The sequence below is a fragment of the Vanessa tameamea genome, chromosome 8 (assembly GCF_037043105.1).
Source record: "Vanessa tameamea isolate UH-Manoa-2023 chromosome 8, ilVanTame1 primary haplotype, whole genome shotgun sequence".
NCBI classification, from domain to species: Eukaryota; Metazoa; Arthropoda; class Insecta; order Lepidoptera; family Nymphalidae; genus Vanessa; species Vanessa tameamea.
The window spans coordinates 4,433,205-4,456,015 of NC_087316.1; the positions used below are offsets into that span (position 1 = coordinate 4,433,205).

At 31.5% G+C, this 22,811-nt stretch overlaps 2 protein-coding genes across 3 annotated transcripts; both read right to left on the reverse strand.

Annotated features, from left to right (window-relative positions):
* Window positions 1-2,381: 2,381 nt before the first annotated feature.
* On the reverse strand, window positions 2,382-5,834 carry LOC113399914 (glyoxalase domain-containing protein 4). The gene is made up of 5 exons (XM_026639189.2): window positions 5,491-5,834; window positions 5,107-5,156; window positions 4,625-4,890; window positions 3,294-3,449; window positions 2,382-2,813 (listed from the first exon to the last, which is right to left on the reverse strand). Exons 1-5 carry the CDS (start codon window positions 5,578-5,580, stop codon window positions 2,521-2,523), a joined length of 855 nt encoding a protein of 284 aa, XP_026494974.1. The 5' UTR covers window positions 5,581-5,834; the 3' UTR covers window positions 2,382-2,520.
* Window positions 5,835-7,868: 2,034 nt separating this feature from the next.
* Window positions 7,869-22,360, reverse strand: LOC113399915 (uncharacterized). 2 transcript variants are annotated; one of them, XM_026639190.2, is made up of 23 exons: window positions 21,903-22,360; window positions 17,406-17,495; window positions 17,261-17,314; window positions 16,956-17,019; window positions 16,587-16,721; window positions 16,268-16,361; window positions 16,020-16,152; window positions 15,374-15,919; window positions 15,168-15,302; window positions 14,730-14,885; window positions 13,898-13,997; window positions 13,715-13,804; window positions 13,549-13,628; window positions 13,400-13,467; window positions 13,111-13,329; window positions 12,860-13,011; window positions 12,352-12,406; window positions 12,001-12,222; window positions 11,722-11,919; window positions 11,448-11,614; window positions 11,156-11,209; window positions 9,513-9,690; window positions 7,869-9,372 (listed from the first exon to the last, which is right to left on the reverse strand). In XM_026639190.2, exons 2-23 carry the CDS (start codon window positions 17,488-17,490, stop codon window positions 9,250-9,252), a joined length of 3,108 nt encoding a protein of 1,035 aa, XP_026494975.1. In that variant the 5' UTR covers window positions 17,491-17,495; window positions 21,903-22,360; the 3' UTR covers window positions 7,869-9,249. The 2 variants fall into 2 exon arrangements, with proteins under 2 accessions (XP_026494975.1, XP_026494976.1); XM_026639191.2 differs by lacking the exon at window positions 14,730-14,885 and having other exon boundaries at window positions 21,903-22,358.
* Between the last annotated feature and the right edge of the window lie 451 nt (window positions 22,361-22,811).

A 22,811-nucleotide genomic window follows, 5' to 3' on the forward strand; every position in this document is an offset into this window, starting at 1 on the left:
AATAACCTTTAGAGCTAAATGTTCTTACGTATCCTTGACTAGATGGTATTGATTTCTTTGTTACGTTATTTATTCACCTCAAGTCTAGTCCGATCCTTGTGATAAAGCATCTGTGCGTGAATTAACCAGTTAAGTCCCATTGCATGTGTACTCTATTGTATTTTATCAGATTTTATAGTAGAATATATCAATATTAAAACTATTTTACGATTCATTACATTGCGAAATAAATACTGTAGGTACATAGTATGCTGTATTACCTTTTGAAAATAAGTTTTAGTCACAGAAGACAAAAAGGTCGCATTAAAACAGACAAAAATGACTAAAAATTCTTCGTGTACATCTAGAGATATATATGTATATAGTATTATATGTCTGTTTATAGTTTTCTGTAACTTCAAATAAGTATACTTAATAAACGTTTTGTAAGTTTTAAACAATTTCAGTATAAATACATATACTTAAAAAAACTAATTCAACTGTACCGACTTAGGTTACTAAGAAAAAAATATTATACTTAGAATTCGTTAGAATTTTTTGCTAAAGAGAGAAATGAACAAGTTTATAACAAGTGAATACTTAAGTATTTAATTATTTAAATGAACGTGAAGTCACAACGTTATCCATTTGATGCAATTATGATGACTCTTTAGTTTCTTGCAATGATCCAATCATTGCTAAGGACCGGATAATTAAAATCTAAGAAATATGTGATCATGTTAATATGTTATTCTGTAATAAATGTAATAATCCTAAACATAGGTCGGAAGATTGTGAAAATTTTCCTTAGATGCAATTTACCGATTGTCTTCGAATTTTTTTAATAATCCGATTTTTTCCATTACCCTACGACATAAAAAAATATTGCATACACATATATATTGCTCTAATATAAATGTTTGCAGGTAATATGTGTATTTTTCGAATAGAGAATGAAAAAAATAAAGAATCAAAGAAAAGATTGCGGTGCTACCATATAAAGGTGATCGGGAATATATTCCAGAATAAAAATAATTTTGCCAAGCCTCGGTATGCTTTCTATATTCGGTAAATCTAAATTTCGTTCCAGGAGGTAAATGCAAATGTTGGTCGCCATTTTTAAAAACAGTTTTAAAAAATATGTCAAGAGCAGTGCAAGTAAAATAATTTAAAATTTTCTTATACCTTTTAATATTTCGAAACTACACTTTAGCAATAATAATTTAAGGATTGCAACTCGTACACAACTTTAATGTACTCGATATATAGCGAAAACTTTCCTTAAGCAGTTTTTATTATTACCGATCAATGTTGCCAGGCAGTCGAAAATTTAATAAAATTAATTCTTCATGTACTATATAGCCTATTCGAATCGAAGAGTTTTATATTTGATTTGTAACATTATATACATTAAGAGTAATGTACATAATGTTATATACATTAAGAGTAATGTATATAATGTTATAAATCAATATTAGAGTCCTCTTGATCGAATTACATTCACGTCGGCTGCCGATGGCAGCGGATTGGACGGAAATCTAACACGACCGGAGTAAAATCAGGCGCAGGATCACATACTTTATTAATACCAGTATCTCGAAGTAGTTATGTATAATATGCAAGTAGCAGGTGCTTCAAAAACAAAATATTATTGTGTAATAATACACTCTGGTCATAATTAATTTAAAAAAAAAATTATAACAAAAACGACGCGAAACGATGGTATTTTATAAATCAAAATAACGAATAACGATTCTAGACTTATGAAAGGCCAAACGACACGCGATCCCGTCGTTTCGCAATCCGTCGACTACCCACTTATTTGGTCGATAAAATCAAGTCGTTCGCTTCGCGCTACTGCTGGAATATACCTTCACACAATTTATACATTGTCGATAACTGCCCACCACTCACGCGATGTTATCGGGTTGCGTGTTACCAACCCTTCTTATATTTTATGACATGATTAATTTGTCGAACTTTTTATACTGGCCAAAATTTTGTTCGAAAATCACTTCCATTCAGTTGATTAAGCCAATGGTTATATTTATAACTTAAGTAAGGATATTCTGACACACTAACACTTAAAGTCCTAGATAATTCCGTTTTATGTTTTCTGATTCGAGGATAGGAGAAGAAAATAAGAGAATTGAAGATTTTAAACAATATATATTTTGAAATACAACAATGAAAATAAAGGTGCATAAAATGTGCAAATTAAATTTGTACACTGGTAAAAAAATCTTAGCAACAACAAGATACGTTAATATTGGGAATGCTAAAAGTAAACTTCCACCAAGAATAATAATATCACATAAGGCAAAAATACTTATATTTTAATATTTCGATACTACACTTACGCAATAATAATTTAAGGATTGCCAATAATTAAAACTTATTTATAAAAAATATCAATTCGATTATAATCTCCAACATAATTATAATATATCACGATTTTTAAACAATTATTAATATTTGTTTATGAAATTTTATGTTAAAACAATGATCATTTATATGGCAACCCAGAATTTTAGTTTTTTTTTAGTTACGTGACTTGTCCGATTTGATGAACTTGTCCAAATCTGCATCACTAGCAGGGTCAACTTGCGAGAGTTGACGGAAGCTCTCGTCATCAACGAAGCAGATCTCGTGGTCGTCTGGGTCAGCCAGTATAATAACACGCACCGTAGCCTTTCCTGGTGTGTCGAGTGATATGAGAGGAGTTAGAATTTTTCCTTTAGTCTCTTGAATTTTCTTGTCAATGACTGGTTGTTCGTCGAAGGGGCAGGAGAATGCGATACGACCGTATGCTTTCGCATGATTTACTGGACCACCTGCAAATATAGATAGATGTTATTTTAAGTTAAGTATTTAAAAAACTAAGCAATATTACTACAGTGTGGTACAAAATATAATTAAAATCTTTTTAGCAGACAATTATACTTTTTGTAAGTTTAAAGCATTTAAAAATAATTATTAATTATTAAACTGGTGCTAGTTTTTTATTGTAAAACAATATTAAAAAGTATGTATATCTGTAGTAAGGTTGACAGAGTGAGTTCACTAATATCCTAAGGAACGAAAATCGGCTATGGCACCTAATCTCAATGTATTAAGGTTTAAAGTATGACCAGACAACAATATACTTATCAGATTGATGCAGTAACAAACAACTTTATGTGTTTCCCAGGCAACAATACATCTTTACTAGCATACAGAATACTATACAAAATCTGTTTTGCATATATAATCAATTATCTATGCTTGCATGTCTAGCATGTAATTTGTTTGGCTATACATCAAAATTTACTCACCAATATCAACAAATTCAAGCTTAGCTTGATCTTCACTAAACCCAAGGAGTACAGACTTGTTTGATTTCTCAAAGATCTTCAGTGTTAAAAGTCCATTCCAATAATCAATAGACTTTGCTAAATTTGAACTTGCCAAAGACACTTTGACAACTGGATCTGAAAAATAAAATATTCACATTAATATTCTTAGAGAATTAACCAAATATCACAATATAATAACAACATTATCCTATAATCTTTTAATTAATATACTTTATTGTACACCACTACGATTTAGAAAAATAATGTGTTTTACAAAAGGCAAACTAATGGCAAATTAGCTATCCATTCCAGACAACTCAGCAGATAGAGATTTTGAAAACATAACCTAGGCGGTGCAGCCATAAACTTTGTACTTGGTGGTAAGGCTTTGTGCAAGCATGTCTTTATAAGTAGTCATCAGATATTCTATGAGTGAGTTTGGAAGAGTGAGCCAGTATTACTACGGACATAAGGTACATAACAACTTAGCAAGGTTGATAGAGCATTGGTGATGAAAGGAATGTTTCATATTTCTTAAAGTAATAATGTTCATGGGCAGTGGTGACCAATTACCATCAGATACATTTGAATGTCTGCCTTCAAAAAATTCTTACATACACTAATAACTAAAAAAAATAATTTAATAATATTACTATAAAATGAAATTATTTAAAGTCATATGAAGTATTATTTATAAATAAATAAATAAATAAATAAAAGACAGCATAATTTGAAAGTCAAATGTGTTCAATTTAAGTGTTACACTTCTTAGACAGTTTATTTTCTTTAACATAAAGACAAGAGAACAATAAAGAATCCCTATGGTAATTGCATAAACTATTTTTTATCTAATTCAATCTATCATTCAATATATCAGATTACATATTAATATTAAATTGAAGATTATAATCACATGATACGTGAGACATTTGATAAAATTTTCCAATGGAAAGATAAAACTCTGAGATCATATCAATGATAAAGAAATATAGAATTAGATACTTATTAGTTGTTGACTTGCATATTATCACCTGTCATAAAAAAATTATGAAATATACAAAGTACCATTTGATTATTATAGTGACTTGCATAAAAATATTTTACTCATCGTGATTTCAAAACAAACATTTAAACAATATACTGTAAATAATTCATTAGACTTTGAAATCTGATGTTACAAGTTTTAATAGTAAAATGTTTAATCAGAAATTGAATCAAAAATTTGATAACTAGCTATATATTTGTTTAATATTCATAGAACTACTTAAATATATTTGTATTCTTAAAGGTTATGTATATAAACTACTAACCTTTGTCAACTGGTTGTGGTTTATCAATTATGTAGAATTTGTATCCGCCAGGTGCTTCCACATATTTTAAACCGTTCTGTTCCTTGACTGGCCAGTTAGCTGCAGCGGCTCTCTTCAAGCTTTCACTAGACTGGATTGTCAGACCCAGGAAGTCATTTCCTTGTTCATAATATGTTATTCCATAGTTGTAAGTTAATTCAACAACAAAATGTGTGTCTTCTGGACCATAACCAATCATAGTTTTACTCCAACGGTTAGCATAGGGTCTGAAAATTTATACTTAACTATAAAATTTAATTTATTCTAAATGACACATATTGAAGCATACGTTTTTTTAATGAAATGCAACATTTCAACTTGAACAGCTATTATGAGGGATATAAAGAGTCTACACTAGGGGGTGACATTTTTATTAATTTAATTGTATTTGTGTAAATTATGCTACATTACTTGGAACATTATAGTAATTATTTTTTAATTACCCATTGCATGCCGCTTCACAGCCTTCACTAAATTCTTCATGACGTAAAACCTAAAATAAACAAGATAGGTAGTTATATTATTTATAATTAATTTATTTATTTTATATAATATTTATTATAGTGTATGTATTTGGTGAATTTATCTTAAGCATTTTGTCAATTCCACTAAGATAATTTACAGAAATTTGTGTTGGTCATACATAATGACCGGCGATTAGTTCTAGCAATGTAATCGCTGTCGCAATAAGATTCGTTTGTCCTTGAATAATTCCGTTAAACCGGCTTGTGTTACATTATTACAAAGAATATCTCATTATGTAAATGTTTTTCTAGACCAACTGAATTTAAAATAGCAATACTTCTAGTAATATAATTATATCTTACCTTCATCCCCAAAATTTCCCTGTAAAATTTGGCTGTAAGGGTTCTGTCAGCGACTTTGAAAACAAAATGTAATGCTCGGCCGTTAATCATTTTGTGTATGTAGATGTTAACACGGGATGTAATATAAATATGAAAATTTAAGTACTATTTAAAACTATTTGGATTTAATTGTTCGCAAAAATCTTAATTTTAACTTGTTTCTAATTCCAGTCTCGACGATTGACACTTCTCACTACTAGTCTATAAGACACTAGCACTGCTGTCAAGTTAATTATTGTCAACTTCAAATAACAAACATGGAGATTCTCAGTATTTGAGTATTTTGTCTATGACACACTCGTTCAACAACACATAATCGAATGAGTTATTACTTATTATAATATAAACTCGTATAACAATAGCTATGTTAATCTACATATATAAGTACAGAGACTATGTTTTTTACACTTAAATTAGGACATTTGTTAATTAAGTTTTTTAATTAAGTAAGAACTTTTTTGTTGCATAAAGAATCAAACTTCATTTTATATTCGGTGGTTGGCTTTTGTACAGGCGACTTAGTAAATAACACACTGGCATCACATATTCTACCACCAAACAGCAATACTTAGTATGTTGTGTTCTGGTTTGAATAGTGAGTAAGCCAATGTGTCTTATAAATAAGGAACATAACATCTTAATTTCCACCTTTAAGAATGTAAGACACGGTTAATAATTTTTAACAACGCAAATATCTATGGGCGGTAGTGACTACTTATCATCAGTTGGGTCATTTGATCATTTATATACCCATTTAAAAAAAAACTAAAACGCGATTATTGTAAAGACCAAGTAGAGCACTACCATGCCGCTTCGCGTTCCATTTGTCCAATAAGTACCTACAAATTATATAACAAAAATATAAAAATATGAACAAGCTGATGTTTTGAAATTTCATTTCATATATAATATTTCATGACCTACTACCTATTGAGTGGTTTTATAAGACAGCTATCTGGTGGTATGGTGACAGATGGGCAGTCCGTAAACAGGACAGTTCCGCTGTAAACATAATGCTTGGTCGCTGTTGTATACCATAAATAGCATATAAACTGAAATTTCAATTTTAATTGTTTGTTTTAAGATTCAATTTCGAATGCTTTCAGTACTCATGTGTATTACACGTGAACTTGAGTACATGTTTTAAGATAAACAATAAAAGATGATTAGATATATACATTAAGATTACTAAGTAAAGTCTAACCGAATGGAGAATAGCCCGTATTGATGTTTAACTTATTCCGCTTTAATTTATTAATATTTTTAATAAAAGTAGTTAATTTCTAGTCATGTATACAGATAATTTTATTATATTTTACAAAAACAATCTTTATACTTTATATGTTTTTGAGTTTTTCTACCAAACTCTTGTAGATACTTAAGTATTAAGTTAAATTGGTATCTTAAGCAGTGTACTTGTTTAAGGATTGGTTACACGTTAAATATAGAAGATCATTTCTGTTAAATTTACATTTTACTAAATGGTATCACCATCTATAACTAATTGGGGAAATTTGTAACGCATGTTGTCAAATGGAACAAAAAGATATATTGAAATTAAAATTTTGTTGCGAAGTGAAATGTTAAAAATAACAGCTTACGAATTTGTTTTTTTGACACATTTAATCCATTAACAATAACCAACCTTTTCAAAAGGCTGTTCCTCTCTGCCCAGCTATAGGGTTATTATGAGTTGTTATTGTTTTTGTAACGATAACCATTAATATTGTTTTACTTATTCTGGGATTTATTTAACGTATGTACTTTTGATAAATTTAGTTGATTTAATGTCCAAGCACTGCTGTAGGATAACTGATAGATAGATAACTCCCTGTAGACCGCCAGCGAGGGTAAAATCTGAATAGGTAGACAAAGTAGTATCAGTCAACTGTAAAATACCTATAAACAATAATTCCTACCTTTATTCTGTGATTGGTTTCGAAGAATAAGAAACAGTGTCATAATAGGCACAGGGGATATACTATCTTAAGTCCAGTTGTATTGACGATGTGAAGAATAGCTTGTACTTCTTGAGTTCTTGCAATTTTCGTTTCTATAGGCGAAGATGACCACTTACAATAAGGTAGCCAATACAAGCAAACCGCTTGAATTTTTTTCCAATAATGAAGAAGTACCTTCATGATATTTTGACTCCATCGAACTCTTTGTGAACTGATAAACAATGATTTTAAAGTTATAATATTGCAACAGAAGGTTAAAGTAAGCAAAATCAATGAACATCTTATTAAACAGAAATATTATGTAAGCGTCTATTGAAAAGATAATAGAAAAATAAAATGAAGAAAATAAGGATAGAAAGAAATTGAAATGGAGGTATGTGGGCAATTTTCACCTGTAAAGTTTTAATAGGTAATCAAATCCACCATTCAATAATTCACATAAAAACTACATATAATTTCATACAGAAATACGGTTAAATATATTTTCTCTTAAGTCTAAACTACAATCATTTATGGTATTTTTTTTTTACATTTTCCATAGTTTGCAATAAATATAATAATATTATATGTAAATCGTACACAGATAAGTACTACGATCTCTATTGTTTCTGCTAGTCTGTAAATATTTTTTATCTCATAATTTTATCTGATTAAATTTATCAGGTATACCGTTTTTTTCGGGATATGATTCGGCGAAGCCAATGTCCGTTTGAGAATATCTCTCCTCATTATTTTATTACAAAAATAGCAGCAACTAGACGCTAACGAAGTACATAGGTACATATGTAAAATTTGATACCACAATATAACATATAAAGTTAATATTACACAAATGTTCTTTAATAATAACAAATCGATCGATGAATAATAGTTAACAATTATTAATGTATTACTGACTAGATTCAAACTATTATAACGAAGCGTTTTGTACACATCAAAGAATTCCATTTCAAAACGTTAAATATATCTTTTAAATACATTAAAACATCGTACTTTGTTATCCCTGATTTTTATGATATAGTAATTATGAATAATCAAAATTAATTTTAAAACAGTGGTTAAAATATGTTTTTTATACGTAGAAAATGGATAGGTCAGTTTTATAGACACCGGATAAATTGACTATAATGATCCCTATAAAGAATTTATATCTTCGTAAATTACAAGTATAATATGTACTCGTTTAAGAAAATACTTTAATTTTGTAGGCTCTCTGAACGTAATGTATAGAAATATTTTCTTTTTTTTTATATAACCTAATGAGAACCTTGGAAAAGTAAGACACGAATTAAACTTTAAATATTATACGGTCCATTTGCGTACATCAATAAAATATAACATTGATATCGATAATAGGAATATAATGTAAACATTGTCTTGAAACAACGTAGCGATAAGCAAAAGAAGTTATTCATTCTACTTAATTATCCAATAAATAATTTCAAGTTGAGAATCAGAATTTGAATCAAGAATAGAGGCCAAACATTTTATACTCTACCTGATATATATTTACTTAAATATGAATCTTGATTCCCAACTTGAATGGAATAAACATTTCCGAACGATAATAATTATGATTAAAGTAACTTCTATAACCAGTGTCGACTCTAGTTTATTTTTTATGCTTTTTTAACTATTTCTTTAACGAGTAAATGTGGCCATCATTGTTATTCCTATTTAATTGTGCAAACGTTTAAAGCTAGAGCCGGCGCTAATTATTTTAAGTAACAAAGTCGTGGTCGCGTGAGTAGTGCCTGGTTCAGTTGGGTTTCTCCTTGTCGTTGCCTTCTTTTTCTTTCTCTTTCTCCTTTTCTTTTTCCTTGTCCTTTTTCTCTTGTAGCTGTTGCAAATGCGCCGGTAAAGCCTTGAGTATTGCGTGTACCTGCACGATGATAATTTATTTAACATTTAAATTAAATGCTTGAAGAATAATTCTTTACAAACCGCCACTTTGTAGAGGATATCTGTATATCGATGAGTTGAGGATGATAAAGTTATGTCAAATATTGCGCAATAATTTACCTCTTCAGCCACAGCCATTAGAACGAATTCGAATTGTTGTTTGGTAGCTACGGTGCGCGTGCGTTGGTCGCGAATGTGCTCGAGTGTCGCCGCTATATCTATCTCTTTTGCACCCTTTGCCATGCGGTTCAGTACCATGTCGATCAAGCAGTAAGTACCCGTCCGCCCAGCTCCATCGCTTAAAATAAATATAAAAACCTAAATATGGTAACTATCTCGATCCTATGTTAAACAATTTTCTATTATATATTATTAGTTCTTACAAAAATAAACGGAAAACATGAAAGAATAAAAGACTACCGACAAGAGAATAGAAAAAATTACCAAGATATACATAAAATATACATAATAAATTTACTTATATGATGATATTCTCAAGCGATTTCGGCCACGACAAGAAAATAGTTAACTGCGTATTATATATGTGCGACTTGCATAAGTTTGTGTGCGCAAATACAAATATTATTTCTATTCCCTCTCATAATTCAAATGGAATTGGACACCAAAACCGCGACCGGTAAGAGCTCAGATGCAGGACTGAATTACAGGTCTTAATTACTTTAGAGGTAACGGAGTGTAAACACTACAACTAAATTTGGCCGTGATATTTGCTGAAAATTTATCGACAGAAAAACCATTAAACCTTTTTATTTGGCAGACCTGGCTTTTAAGCAGTTCTCAAAACTGCACCCATATAAGGTCGCTAATCAAACGGGGAAGTATAGAATATGATATTTAAATGAATTAGTAAACGTATGGTTATTATAAAACAATAAGGATAAACGCTACTAAAGTACTTCTTATCTTGTATTGTCTAATCATAATATATCAAAGTTTAAATACTTATAGCTATAAGTAATTAAGATAAAATCTATTGTATTGATTTTAAATATATAAAACGATTAAATAAGATGATTGCAAAGAAAATGAAATTCATACGATTAATTATTTGTTTTAATGACAAAAATTTTATGAATTATATATTCTGCGAAAGAGTGTCGTTGACAGTTACTGTTTGATATTATCTTTACCACCGAGCACGAGATCTTAAGCCGAGAGCCGAAGCCGTGAAAACTACTGACAATATCGGTTCGTGAATATGACCAATCGATGCGGAACCGTACTTAAATGGTCATAAGCTACTATTTTGTTTGAATTCCGTTGATCCTCCTCCTTTTTATTTATACCCAGCGAAACGGGCTGGTAGCAGCTAGTGAACAATAAACATTATTTCCATCATCCTGACCGTTTGGATAGGTAGCACTGTTACACACATATTCTACCACCAGACAATAATACTCAATATTGTTGTGTTTCGGCTTGAAGGGTGTGTGAGTCAGTGTAACTACAGGCAGAAGGGACACGATATCTTAGTTCCCAAAATTGGAGGCCCATTATTGTTTTAAAGAATGGTATACATTTTTTATGGCACCAATGTTTGTAGGCAATGGTGACCTTCACCATCAAGTGGACCATTTGCTCGTGCGCCTGCCTATTTTATAAAATAGAAAAACTCGTCAATCTTCGGCTAAGCTTCGGTCAAGTAGGTATATCTTGTTGTCTCCTGAATTACTACTGTTTATATACTAATGTTTAGAGGTCGGTAACGCTTAAACGAATTAAAAGAAACTGGTAAATCTTACCTGCAGTGGACTACTATCGGACAGGATCTACCGCGATAGGACTTATTAACTTTTCTGAAAATAAAATAAAATAATTAAATTATTATAATTAGTATTATAGATAGATTGTTAACATACTAATAATATTCAATTCCAAACCTATGGAAATACTATCATAACAAACCAGCCATCACTTGACACTGATATTTATCATTGCTGTACTATATAATTGATAATAAATTTAAATTAAATTAACATAGTCTGTTTTGAGCATCATAAAAATTTAATTCTTAATTTTATTACAATTTGTTACCTTCTAAATTCGAGCAATGCCTTGGTAGATGCGGGAACTCCATTTTCGGGCCAGGATAAGAAGTGGAATTGCGTGACAGTACGTGTTTCGCCGGTGCGCTGGTTCTTCAGATAAAAGCTTCGGACGAGGTAGTCATCGCACCAGATATGCTCGCTCACGAGATGAACCTGAATAACAGTAATAAATAATTTGAAAGTCTGTCTTTATTTACTATTTTTTTACTATTTTTAATATAAGAAAATTATAGGTGAGCAATTGAAGTAAAAAATCTTACTTCATAGATATGATAGAGTTCCGATCCTTCCTCAGGCCAATATCGATGACAAAGTTGCTGGCCGTTTTCTGTAAGTCGAGTAAGCATCACCATCACAACGCTGCCCTGCTCCCATACCATCTGCCAGAAGTCGGGTGCTGTCTGAGCCAAGGGACCAGCTGCAGCGATGTATGCCGGGTTGCGTGGGTCGTGGTCAGTCTATAAAAGGATTTAGTACTCCATAAATATCACATTATTGTTCTTAAAAAATATATAAACGATAAAATTTGCCCCTCTTACAATAGTAGAAGCATTGATATAATCAGATCCGAGGTGGTTAGACAGGGTGTTCAGTGTAACGCGCGAATGATCATACGGCAGCACATCAGCGTAGCGGTTCTTCCCAGTATTGTCAGGTTTAAGGGCAGCAACAGTAGCGCATGGTTCGGCTTCGTACGCACACAGCGCTCTCCATTCTTGTTCAAGGCGGTCTTTGTTGCGGAGATGATCTTCCATATATGCCTTGAATATCAAAAAATATGATTACTCACTTATAATATAACATTGTTCAAAAATTCATAAAATATAACAAGTAAAATAAACGAACACATGTACATGTACATGTATACTTTAAAATAATAATACACTCACCAGCACCATGTGTCCAGTTGAAATGTCCATGTTCGTCAACGCCGGCTCTTCACTCCTGTTACAATGCTTATTATTATTAATATATATACACTATTACTTGGTGGTAGGGCTTTGTGTAATTCCGTCTGGGTAGGTACCACCCACTCATCAGATATTCAGGTTTGAAGGGTGAGTGAGCCAGTGTAACTACAGGCACAAGGGACATAACATCTTAGTTCCCAAGGTTGGTGGCGCATTGGTGATGTAAGGTATGGTTAATATTTCTTAGAGTGTCATTGTCTATGGGTAGAGGTGACCACTTATCATCAGGCGCCCCATTTGCTCTTCCGCCTATCTATATAATAAAGAAAAAACTATACATAATTTTTTCTTAAATCAAATACCATATTTAACTTCCTAAATCTAATAGTGATTTTAGTTTGGTAAAATTGGTGGTCTAGCGCGAACTTGTCAGACGTCAAAATTAATTACTTGTTCAGTTTGTCAATTTTGTTAAAATATCGCTTACCACGATGAAGTACTGGATCGTGTTGATGGTGAATGACCGTCGGGATCCCTGGATAGTGAGGTAATTCTTTGCGGCGTCTCAGTTGGGTGTGTAGGCGCAGCGGTTGTCGGCTGTCCCGTCCACTTTCCCGACATACGAGCGCGACAAAGCTCCTAACATAAGGGTTGATTAAAAATTAATAATATATTCCGTAAGATACATAAGCTATTCAATTTAAACGATTTTTAATAAGCATTCATATTGAAATTAACCTGGTAGTCTCTAGTAGCTTCGGCGTCAATTTCTGCTGCAGATGAGAGACCTTGCATTTTCCTCTTACTACTCATGTCCCTTTTGAGTAAAATTGCGAACACCACAGCACCCACGATGAGAACTGATAAACTACCCACGAGTGCAAGAAGAACTGGTAATTGTAAGCCTAAGAATTGAGGCTCTTGAATATCAGTATGTCGGATGATAGCATGTTTGCTCTGTAAATAAAAAAAATAATAAAAATCTAAAAATAAATAATCTTAATTTTAATATTATAAGGAAACTTACTCGATCCCCAACCCCAATAGATTTTATTTGAGCTCCTGTTTCTTTCCACACTTTGTCCTTAATCGCATCTGCAATATAAATATTTACCTTGATAATCGAATCTTTAATAGGATAAGTGTAAAATAATTTGTGACTTTGAACAACATTACCAATCTGCCTTCCGACTTCAACCGCATCATATCCCTTACTATTTTTTTCAACTTTAAATGTTACTTCACTTGGATCAACTCTGCAATCAAAATTGTATTCAAATCATGTTCATAATATATGTATATTAAATACACATAGCAATTAACAACAGTGACGATAAATTACCGAGGATTTGTAAAAGTATTTTTTTCTAAGCCCAGCATTTCTTCAAGTCTTCCGATGAAAGCCATGCCTTTCTCCCAATTTGTAAGGAACCTGAGGCAAGATTGTAAGCGTTTACATTCAAGCATTTGAGGCAAGCAATATTTTCGGCACTATTTGTATTATATGCATGTGTTATAAAAATACCTAGTATGCAACTCGACGAAAGCGTACGAGGGGTCGTATTCATAGTCGTTGTGATCGTGGTTAGCTTTGATTGGATTTTGCTTGCTGGAAGCTTCTTGAGCTGTAAAATACAAATACATAGACTTTGTTCGAAATCATAAATGGCAACCGTCACATCAAGAAAAAAGTTGCATATATTGAAATTAATTGACAACAAAACTTTGGGACAAATTAGGTCTCCGTTAAAGTAATGACAGATGAATTAAAAACGAACAGCAATAACAATTTCATACAGCGATCGAATGATCACTCAATTTTTGATATATTTTTATTTTTACCTCTGCTAGCGGCGACGGTGTCATATCGAATACTTAAAAATATTGTTACGTCGTTTTCGCACACCAAAGCTAAGATTTACTTACATCAACTTATTACTTAAAATAGCCATTGTATTTTTTTTTTCTTAAAACAACTCAAGCCAGGAAGTTGAAAATAATAGGCACATGTATATTTTAGCTTTTGAAGTGATAACATAAGATAATAAAAAAAGTAAAATAATACAACATATAAATAATAATTAAATATAAAGAAAATAAATACATCATATACGTTTATTGTGTAAAGGGAGAACGACAGAGTTTCATGCGTTTTGTGTTATATTAATTATTATAAGACAGTGTGCTTTTCAGGGAAACATTTAGTGCGGATATTCTAGGTACGACGTGGCAGTGCATTAATCCAGAAAATTAAAACGATTTCATTGTTTTTATCGAACGCAAATTAGCGTAAATTGGAAATCATTGTAGGGCACATCGAGTCTAAAACAGTTATCTCAGGCCACCGTGACACTAACCTGTCACCGATTTATTGTTGTACAATATCTTTAAGGTTTTCGCGTCCAGACGCGGCCCAGGCTTTTTAACATCATCTCTTTCCCTACGCTTAAAGCCCCATTCTCTATTAAGCAAATCTTGAAAATCTTCCGACAGATAAAATTTCGAATTTTCACCTGAAACATCGTTGGTATTTGTAACAGCTTAGTTCGGTATGATTTTCGTTTTCGGACGGAGTTTCTCGTACTAATAATGTCTAGGTATAATAAAGAAATAAAAACAAAACAATTTGAAACAAAAATATTTGTAACAGTATACAAAGCTGTACAAAATTTGTCACCGAGTTAAGTCTTATTATAGAGGGTGGTGATTCAGCTCTAATGTAGTGCCTATAATAAAATAAATATATAACTTAAATTATATCCCACTTTGTTTTTCTTTTAATGGCTTGACCTTACCTTGTAATTCATCAGGTTTTAAGGGTCCACCCTCGGCATACAAATTGCCTTGTGGTTTCAACTTTGAGCCAAATAACTCACGCCAGTAGTTAATCAAATATTCCATATTTTTGGAATTCTTAGCTTTAGAAGGATCTGTGAAATATATATTAATATTAATAAAATTAATATCAATTTTGGATACAAGAATATTTAACTTTACTAACCTTTCAAGTGATACGGGTCCAGATCGCCGCTACCTGTGTCAATGGAAAACTCATCACCATCTTCATCAAAATAGATTCTTTGTTCTTGAATATCACCTGGATTTTCATATTCAAAAGGAAAATTCTTCTCTGCGAAACTTTGCTTATACTTCTCCAATGCATTCGAGCGAACTTCAGCGTCTAATGGTGAGAATCGATTGCCAGTAAGATACTCTGCAGTGAACGGCGGCGGCTTGGTCTTAAATTTACGGAAATGAGCCCCCAGACGCTCCTCATCAGGGAACTCATTATTTTCAGTAAAAGACTTCAAATCATGTTTAGTCTCTGCCAGTGATTTTTTCTCTTTATCCACAAAACCGTCGGGTACGATGTTTTGAGTACCAAGATTTCTTGCTTTCTGTTCCTCTTGAAGGCGTTCTCTGAATCCCTCAAAAGGCATAATGACTGGAGATTCTTCGATCCCACTCATAAGCATAAGGTCTCTTATTTTATCGCTTGGATTTTCTTCGTCTGGTTGTATTGGCTCATTGTTAATTGGTGTTTCTCCTATATACAAATCATTCATGTCAATCATTTAAACTAATAAAACTTAAGTAACCTGGTGTTTTAATAAATAATAAATAAATCCATAATATTTTGCACAAACCTTTAGGTACTAAGTATTCAGTTGGGTCGTTTTCCGGAACAAATGGCGGATTATATACTTCATTAGCATAATCAGAATCGGATATTTGTGAATTTGGCGTAAATCGTACATAAGCTGTTTCGTCAGGTTCAATCTGAATAGTAAAACACAAAGTAACCATTATAAAAGCAAAATAAAATAATATAACCTTTATAAAAGATCATATAAATGTATAAACATTTAAAGTAATATGTAATGCATTAGCTTACCTCTAGGGTTTCTTCTCCTTCACCGGTAGGTTCAGGATTTACCTTTGGATCCGCAAAATGGTCACATAGCTTGGAATTTACGTTCGCTGGATCCCTGCCCCGAAAATATTTTAAATATAAAGATATACATTGCGACAAAGCGTTTTATAAATATCAGAATATTATTAAAAAATAAAATGACCCCTTAGAGGCTTTTTAATTAATAATAATAATCTATTATTTATTACTTACTAAGTAACCGAAAGACACGCTTTTTCATAAAAAATAAATGTTATTCAACCAAAATTTGACATACAGATCGATATTTCAAGGTACGTACATATGATGACGCATGGCATAGAGCATGCTTTGCAGCACACACTGCGTGTACGCATGCTCCCAGCGGTAACCGCGCGTCGCGAGCTGCTGCAGCTCTCTCTCGAACCATTGCAGCTGATTCGAACTCATATCATACCTGATCATACAGTTAATTATATTAATTCTGGTAGACTTCATAATTTAAAATGTTTTCTTATATGTTTAATGGTAGCAATTTGAATATGTAAGTTACATCCCACTGATAAACACCGTAACGGCGCCTTCTAACTTATAAACAGAAGCCTGAAAACCGATTTCCATATACATTTTTCATCCAAGTTTCACGTTTTTAGATAAATTTTACACACTTAGTACAAAACTTAGCACTTACTGATAGAGGGATCCCTCTTCAGGATCATTGTCATACACCGGTATGCATTTTCCAAATGCAAAATCTAGAAGAAAAACAAAATTAATTACTCTTTAACTCTATGCTTAGTACATGATTATTAACAAACTTTAATATAAGGAAATTATGAATTCGTTTGTGTTTTCTTTTCTTTTTACGGAGTCATTTATCGAATCGAATTCTATTATTTTTTTAATTATTCGTATACTGTTACTATTTATAGACAAAAATGCAGTCGGTTTTATTATTGTTAAAAATATATATTATTGTTTTAATTGTTTACTTACCATCATAGCACCACTCCACTCCCTCTAGACAAAGGGATGAGCTAAACAAGCAACCTGGTAAAGAATAACATTTTAAAGTTAAAAAAAGTCGATTATTGTTATGTGGTTGCAAATTATAATTAATTATAAGTAATTCTCATGATACCTATGTTTCCATCGGCTTGCGAGGGCGCCAGCGTGGTATACAACGCCAGCGCCCACAGAGCCTGTCGCCAGTAAATACGACTCATTACATCTGAAAAAATAATTACTATGAATTGGTATGCAAGGCCGTACTTAGGTCAGTTTGATTATTTCTATATATTTACGTGTACGGATTTACTTTTGAATATTTATGTATGTTTATTGTTTATTACCAAAGCTATCTTTAATATATTGAAAATAAAAATTGTAACTTAGTTAAACTTTTAATTAAGTTTTAATAAACTTTTAAATAAATATTATAGTTATCATAAATAGTAGGTATATTGAAAATAGTTATTGAGTTAAAGCTACGAATCCAAGCAATCCTGTATCAATGCAAACAAATGCTAGCTGATATAATTATTAGAAAATAATTAAAATGTAATAATAAAACCTCAGTATTATGACTAGTCTTTAACAGAACATACCTATCACAAATGAAACATAATGTCAAGCTGTAACTTCCGTAAATGTCAAAACAATGGCATCCTCTGTTATTAAGGAAGAGATTTTAGACATATGTCAGAATTTTAGAAACATGCAGGTTTCCTGCCAAAGTTTTGATTAACAAAGGTACAAGAGAAACTAGCTTAAGTATAACTAAAATACATGTAAAATCATTTTTGTTTGTCCGGCTTTTATCTCGCCATCATCGGTAAAGATCCACGTGTGGTATCTAGACAATATCGATTAATATAAAAAAATATATCTTTTACCTCCTTTCATTAATTAAATAATTAAAATATTATTTATTGTATTTAGCAAAGAAAGACAGTACAGTGTAGCTATAGTATAGGAAATATAAATTATTATTGAATCTCTAATACAAAATTTAATATATAAGCTTATAAATGTATAGTTTTTTAATAAATATGTTCTAAATAGTCTAAAGTTAAACAATTGCTTCGAAAATCTAAATTACATTATATAAAACATATATCGAAATTTTATTTATTTTATTTTCGATATGAATATAAATGAGTATGTAATTCGAAATATTATCAGAAATTTTAGTTAATTTTAGGAATTAATATCTATTTATATATTTGGTATTAAGAAAAAAATGTCAATCTCATCATGTCAACATTTAGTAAGAAAATGAAATATTAAAAAAAAAAAACTCTATTCAAGATGTGATCTGTCTATTAGTAACATTGCTATATTAATAATATTTGTCTGTGAACACGAACGATTCCTTACACGAACTTCGAGTATATTAACAGCAACAACAGGACTTTACTATATTCTTTGAATCGATATATGGAAATATTTAAATAAAAGCTTATTTTTAGCTTTCTCTTTATGTTATTCATATTTTTTTACAAAATCACCAAGTTTATAGAGAAAAAAAATTTATAAATAATTGGCGATTGTTTATATGGAAACTGTCACTAACATAGTGTTAAAGAGAGAAATAAAAAAAATGTAACCGTAGTTAATGCATCTTTCCTACGGCATGGTATTAAATAAAAATTGTTTTTGTTAAAACCATATCATGAAATAAGGCATGGTTTTGTCGACAAGATTATAGATGTGATATAATTGCGAGGAGTAATTATTTGTCGATTGTCATGACGAAAAGAAGGATGTCCGTCGGCCATTTATAATGTCAATATATAATATGTCATTATAAGATAGGTCATCTTCATTTTCATCAACAATTATTTTTTACTTTAAATTAACTTCAAAAAGTAGGAAATTAATTTTATATTTTTTTTAATATGAGATCTCTTTTCTCAAGATTAGGCAATCAATAGGCAATAATGTAAAATAATATGGATTATACGTAGATAGAAATTATTTTTTCTTCGCTGATAATATTATGGACGCTCCCTTAAGTTGAGGTGATCTTACTCTTGACTCCAAAACTCAAGGCTACATCAACAACTGCTTATCCTAGCGACCCAAAACCTTGCCTCTGGCAATCATGCGCCTCCGTGCAAAACCTCACCAGTGCACTACAGCAGTTTGAAAATAGTAAAAATTTCAAAACGGATATTATCATGATCTGAAGTCAACTTCTTCTGCTCTCCGGTTTCTATCCAAAAGTAAGGCTCACACAGACTATTTGTAATACAGAACATCAGGTTACTGAGAACAATGATTCCACCTACTACTAAGTACTGTCCGCTACAAAACTCGGGCCCCTGTTCATAACTGATAACAGAGTAACACTGTGCCATCCAGATCCCCTGTACATTAAAGTAGAGTAGGGATAAATAACATGACTCGCAAGCCCACTACTAAACGTAGCCTACTACTACGCCACATCGACTAGACCCCCCAGGTACACCAAAAATTAAGAATAAGTATAAAAAAATATTGTTAATCACATTGTTGAAGGTAAATATTTTTCTTATTTGAATTTGGTTATATCATACACTACCGATGTAGTAAAATGCGTCATTATTATAAAAAAACGCAATGAATTGTGGTAGAAAATATATTATCTTTTTGAAAGTTAGAAAAAGGTATAGGTCCCAAGACATACATTGCCTAGACTCTCTAAGAATTAATCCCTGTAGGTTTATTTGCCATTTCGCCATGGACTGCAGGAGGTCTATATAATTACGTTAGTAGGTTTTTCTTACAGCATCCATCATTTGGGGCGCTTGATCTCCCTTAGGATCGTAATACTTTCTGGAGGTCTTACCAACATCAGCCCACACTGCTCAGCGTAGCTTATTTCTGGAGATCAACGATTATGACTGCCTGAGCTTTACTTCGTTTAAAATGGCACCTAACTAACTACCCGAAGTACCACAATATTATTGACATAATTTGCATGTAAGTACCACCTGTCTAATGGTCTAAGTCCTTCTAGACAGTTAGGATATCCATATTGCAGTTGCATAGCTTGTCTTCTAGGTAAACAAATGTTATTTATCATATAGACTTTTTCATTTGTATTATATTTCCTTTCAGTAAGAAACCCTACCTCCAAAAATCAACCGCTACTATCTTATGTATCTATGTCCTTGCAAATATAATCTTCATTCATTTATAATGTTGTAGAAAATTAACAACATTATAGCTATTTTTATTTGTTTCAAGTACAAAAAATTTATGTCATGTGCATGAATCCTTAAAAATTTGTCACAGTATTACAGTATTCAGGCCACAGTATTAGTTCAAACAAAAACAACAGAGTAGTCAAATGAACGAATGAAAAATGAAATGATAAAGTTGTTAAACATGCAGTAATGACATTTTATATAATCCGTAAGGCAAAGGCATGTATTTGTCATTCTGCGAAATATGTGTTGTTTTTTTATATAAAATGTAAAATTTTATTTAATATATAAATTACTAAAGGAACATACTCACCAAATTATAATTATTTTTTATAATAATATTTATTCCATAACGATTGTTCTATCGACTACGGATTAAACGGTTTATTTACGGTCGAATCGTTTTCGGCTAAGGGTCAATTTCCTGTTCCTAATAATCAAATTAATACCAAGATAATCGTTATACTTTTTAGTTACACTGAATTGAGAATAATTAAATAATTGGAATCAAATGGTTCAAGTAGAATTTTGGATTATTTGTAGCTTCTGTAAATTTCAGACATTTGATAGATCATACTAATTCATAGTTAGTCATCTATGTAAGAAAAAAAAATGCACTAAAAGTTACACCGAAGAAGTCTAAGAATAGATAATTGATTAATATTTAAATAGGAAAATATTTATAAAAAAAAGTAAAAAACGAAAAGTTTAAATATATTAACATCTAAAAATAAAAATGATGATAAAGATCAGAAGATAACATAAATACCGTAACACTCTTTTTAAAATAAATTATTATTATTAGATACAGAAACATAAAGGCCATACAGGGACCTGAATCTATTTATAGCTCAATACAAGACAAAGTACCTATAGCGGATATTTTAACATAAAAAATATAATTAATATTAAATTAAAATATTTATCATTTTATTTAAACTATTATTTATAGAAAAAGGTAGTTGCATTAAAACGCAGATCGTGTAAATCTATAAAATGCTATGTTCAGCTCTGACGTAGGCGTTCATGCCCTTTAGGTAAGCGTTACAACCCACGCACTCGGTTGGCCTAAAAATGATTCTTGTTTTATATTCTGGATATTAATTAAATATAACGGATAATAATATATTGATTACCAATATTAATAGTCCATTAATGGCCATTCAAATAATTCATATGATAAACACTAATGCTTTACAATTTTAGATATTTAAACTGAACTAATATTTCAACAAAAATGTTCTTTAATAATAACAAAGAATTATAGTATTTGCCTAACACTTGTAAAAAACAGCGAGCGTTGACAAACAAACAAATAATAAAAAAAAATTATGTGTTGTGTAAGGCACAGTGTAACAGGTTTAACGTACATTTTGCGGGTGGGTCCGAGATTATCTTTAGTATTTAGGGACGTGATTAAGGCTTAAATAATCAAGAATACGTACCGTTTAACGCCGACAATCAGACCGGAACATTTCCGTGACAAAATAGATCACTTAGGTCCTTCGCGGTTGACACTGAGACGCGGGTGTCGGATCGGGCCTCGCGGAAGGATGCGAAGCCGCCAGCTGTGTTCCAAAGCGGACCTGCGCACACCGCTCTATCGATCTTGCGCCCGTCCATTCACACGATGCCACTTCGCCGCCTACATAACGATACGATCCGACTAGATGTTATACTTCAATCATCATTAGATAACGTGATATTAGCACTGGCTCTCAAAGCTTCCACACTTGAAGCACTCAACCCGAAGCCCGAATTGATTCCGTAAATACGAAAGTCAATTTGGAAAAGTAATAATTTCATATACGATACGCTCGTAATAGTCCTATCAAGAATGTATGTTAGGCGAATGAAATATAACGTATAATATAATAAATGTTTTCAGCTTTTGCTGGGTAATGGCGCCGACTATCCAAGCCAAGTTATCGAGGAACGCTCTGCATGCTAATGACGTTGTAGCGATAACAACCGCAGTAGATATATGTATGTACCTACGATCCACAAAGTCGACTCTATTAGCAGCAGCCTTAATAATTTCGTTATAAGTAATTTCTAATACGAATATTCATTTAAGTTAATTGAATAAGAACTTTTTGATTAAAATTATATTTTTTTTATTACATTAACATGTTTAACTTGTGTGTAAGCTATTTGCTATTTACTATCACGCTGTAAATATGTTTCAGAATTATTTTTGTCCATTATTAACGAATTAATTTAAGTTTATTAAAATAAATATCTTGTATTTAATGAATTATTGAATGATCGTTGTTGAAATCGGGGTAACGCCCTTGATGCGGTACGGAGGTCAGATAGGAATCGCTGTGGGTTGCTTAAAGCATTATATTATT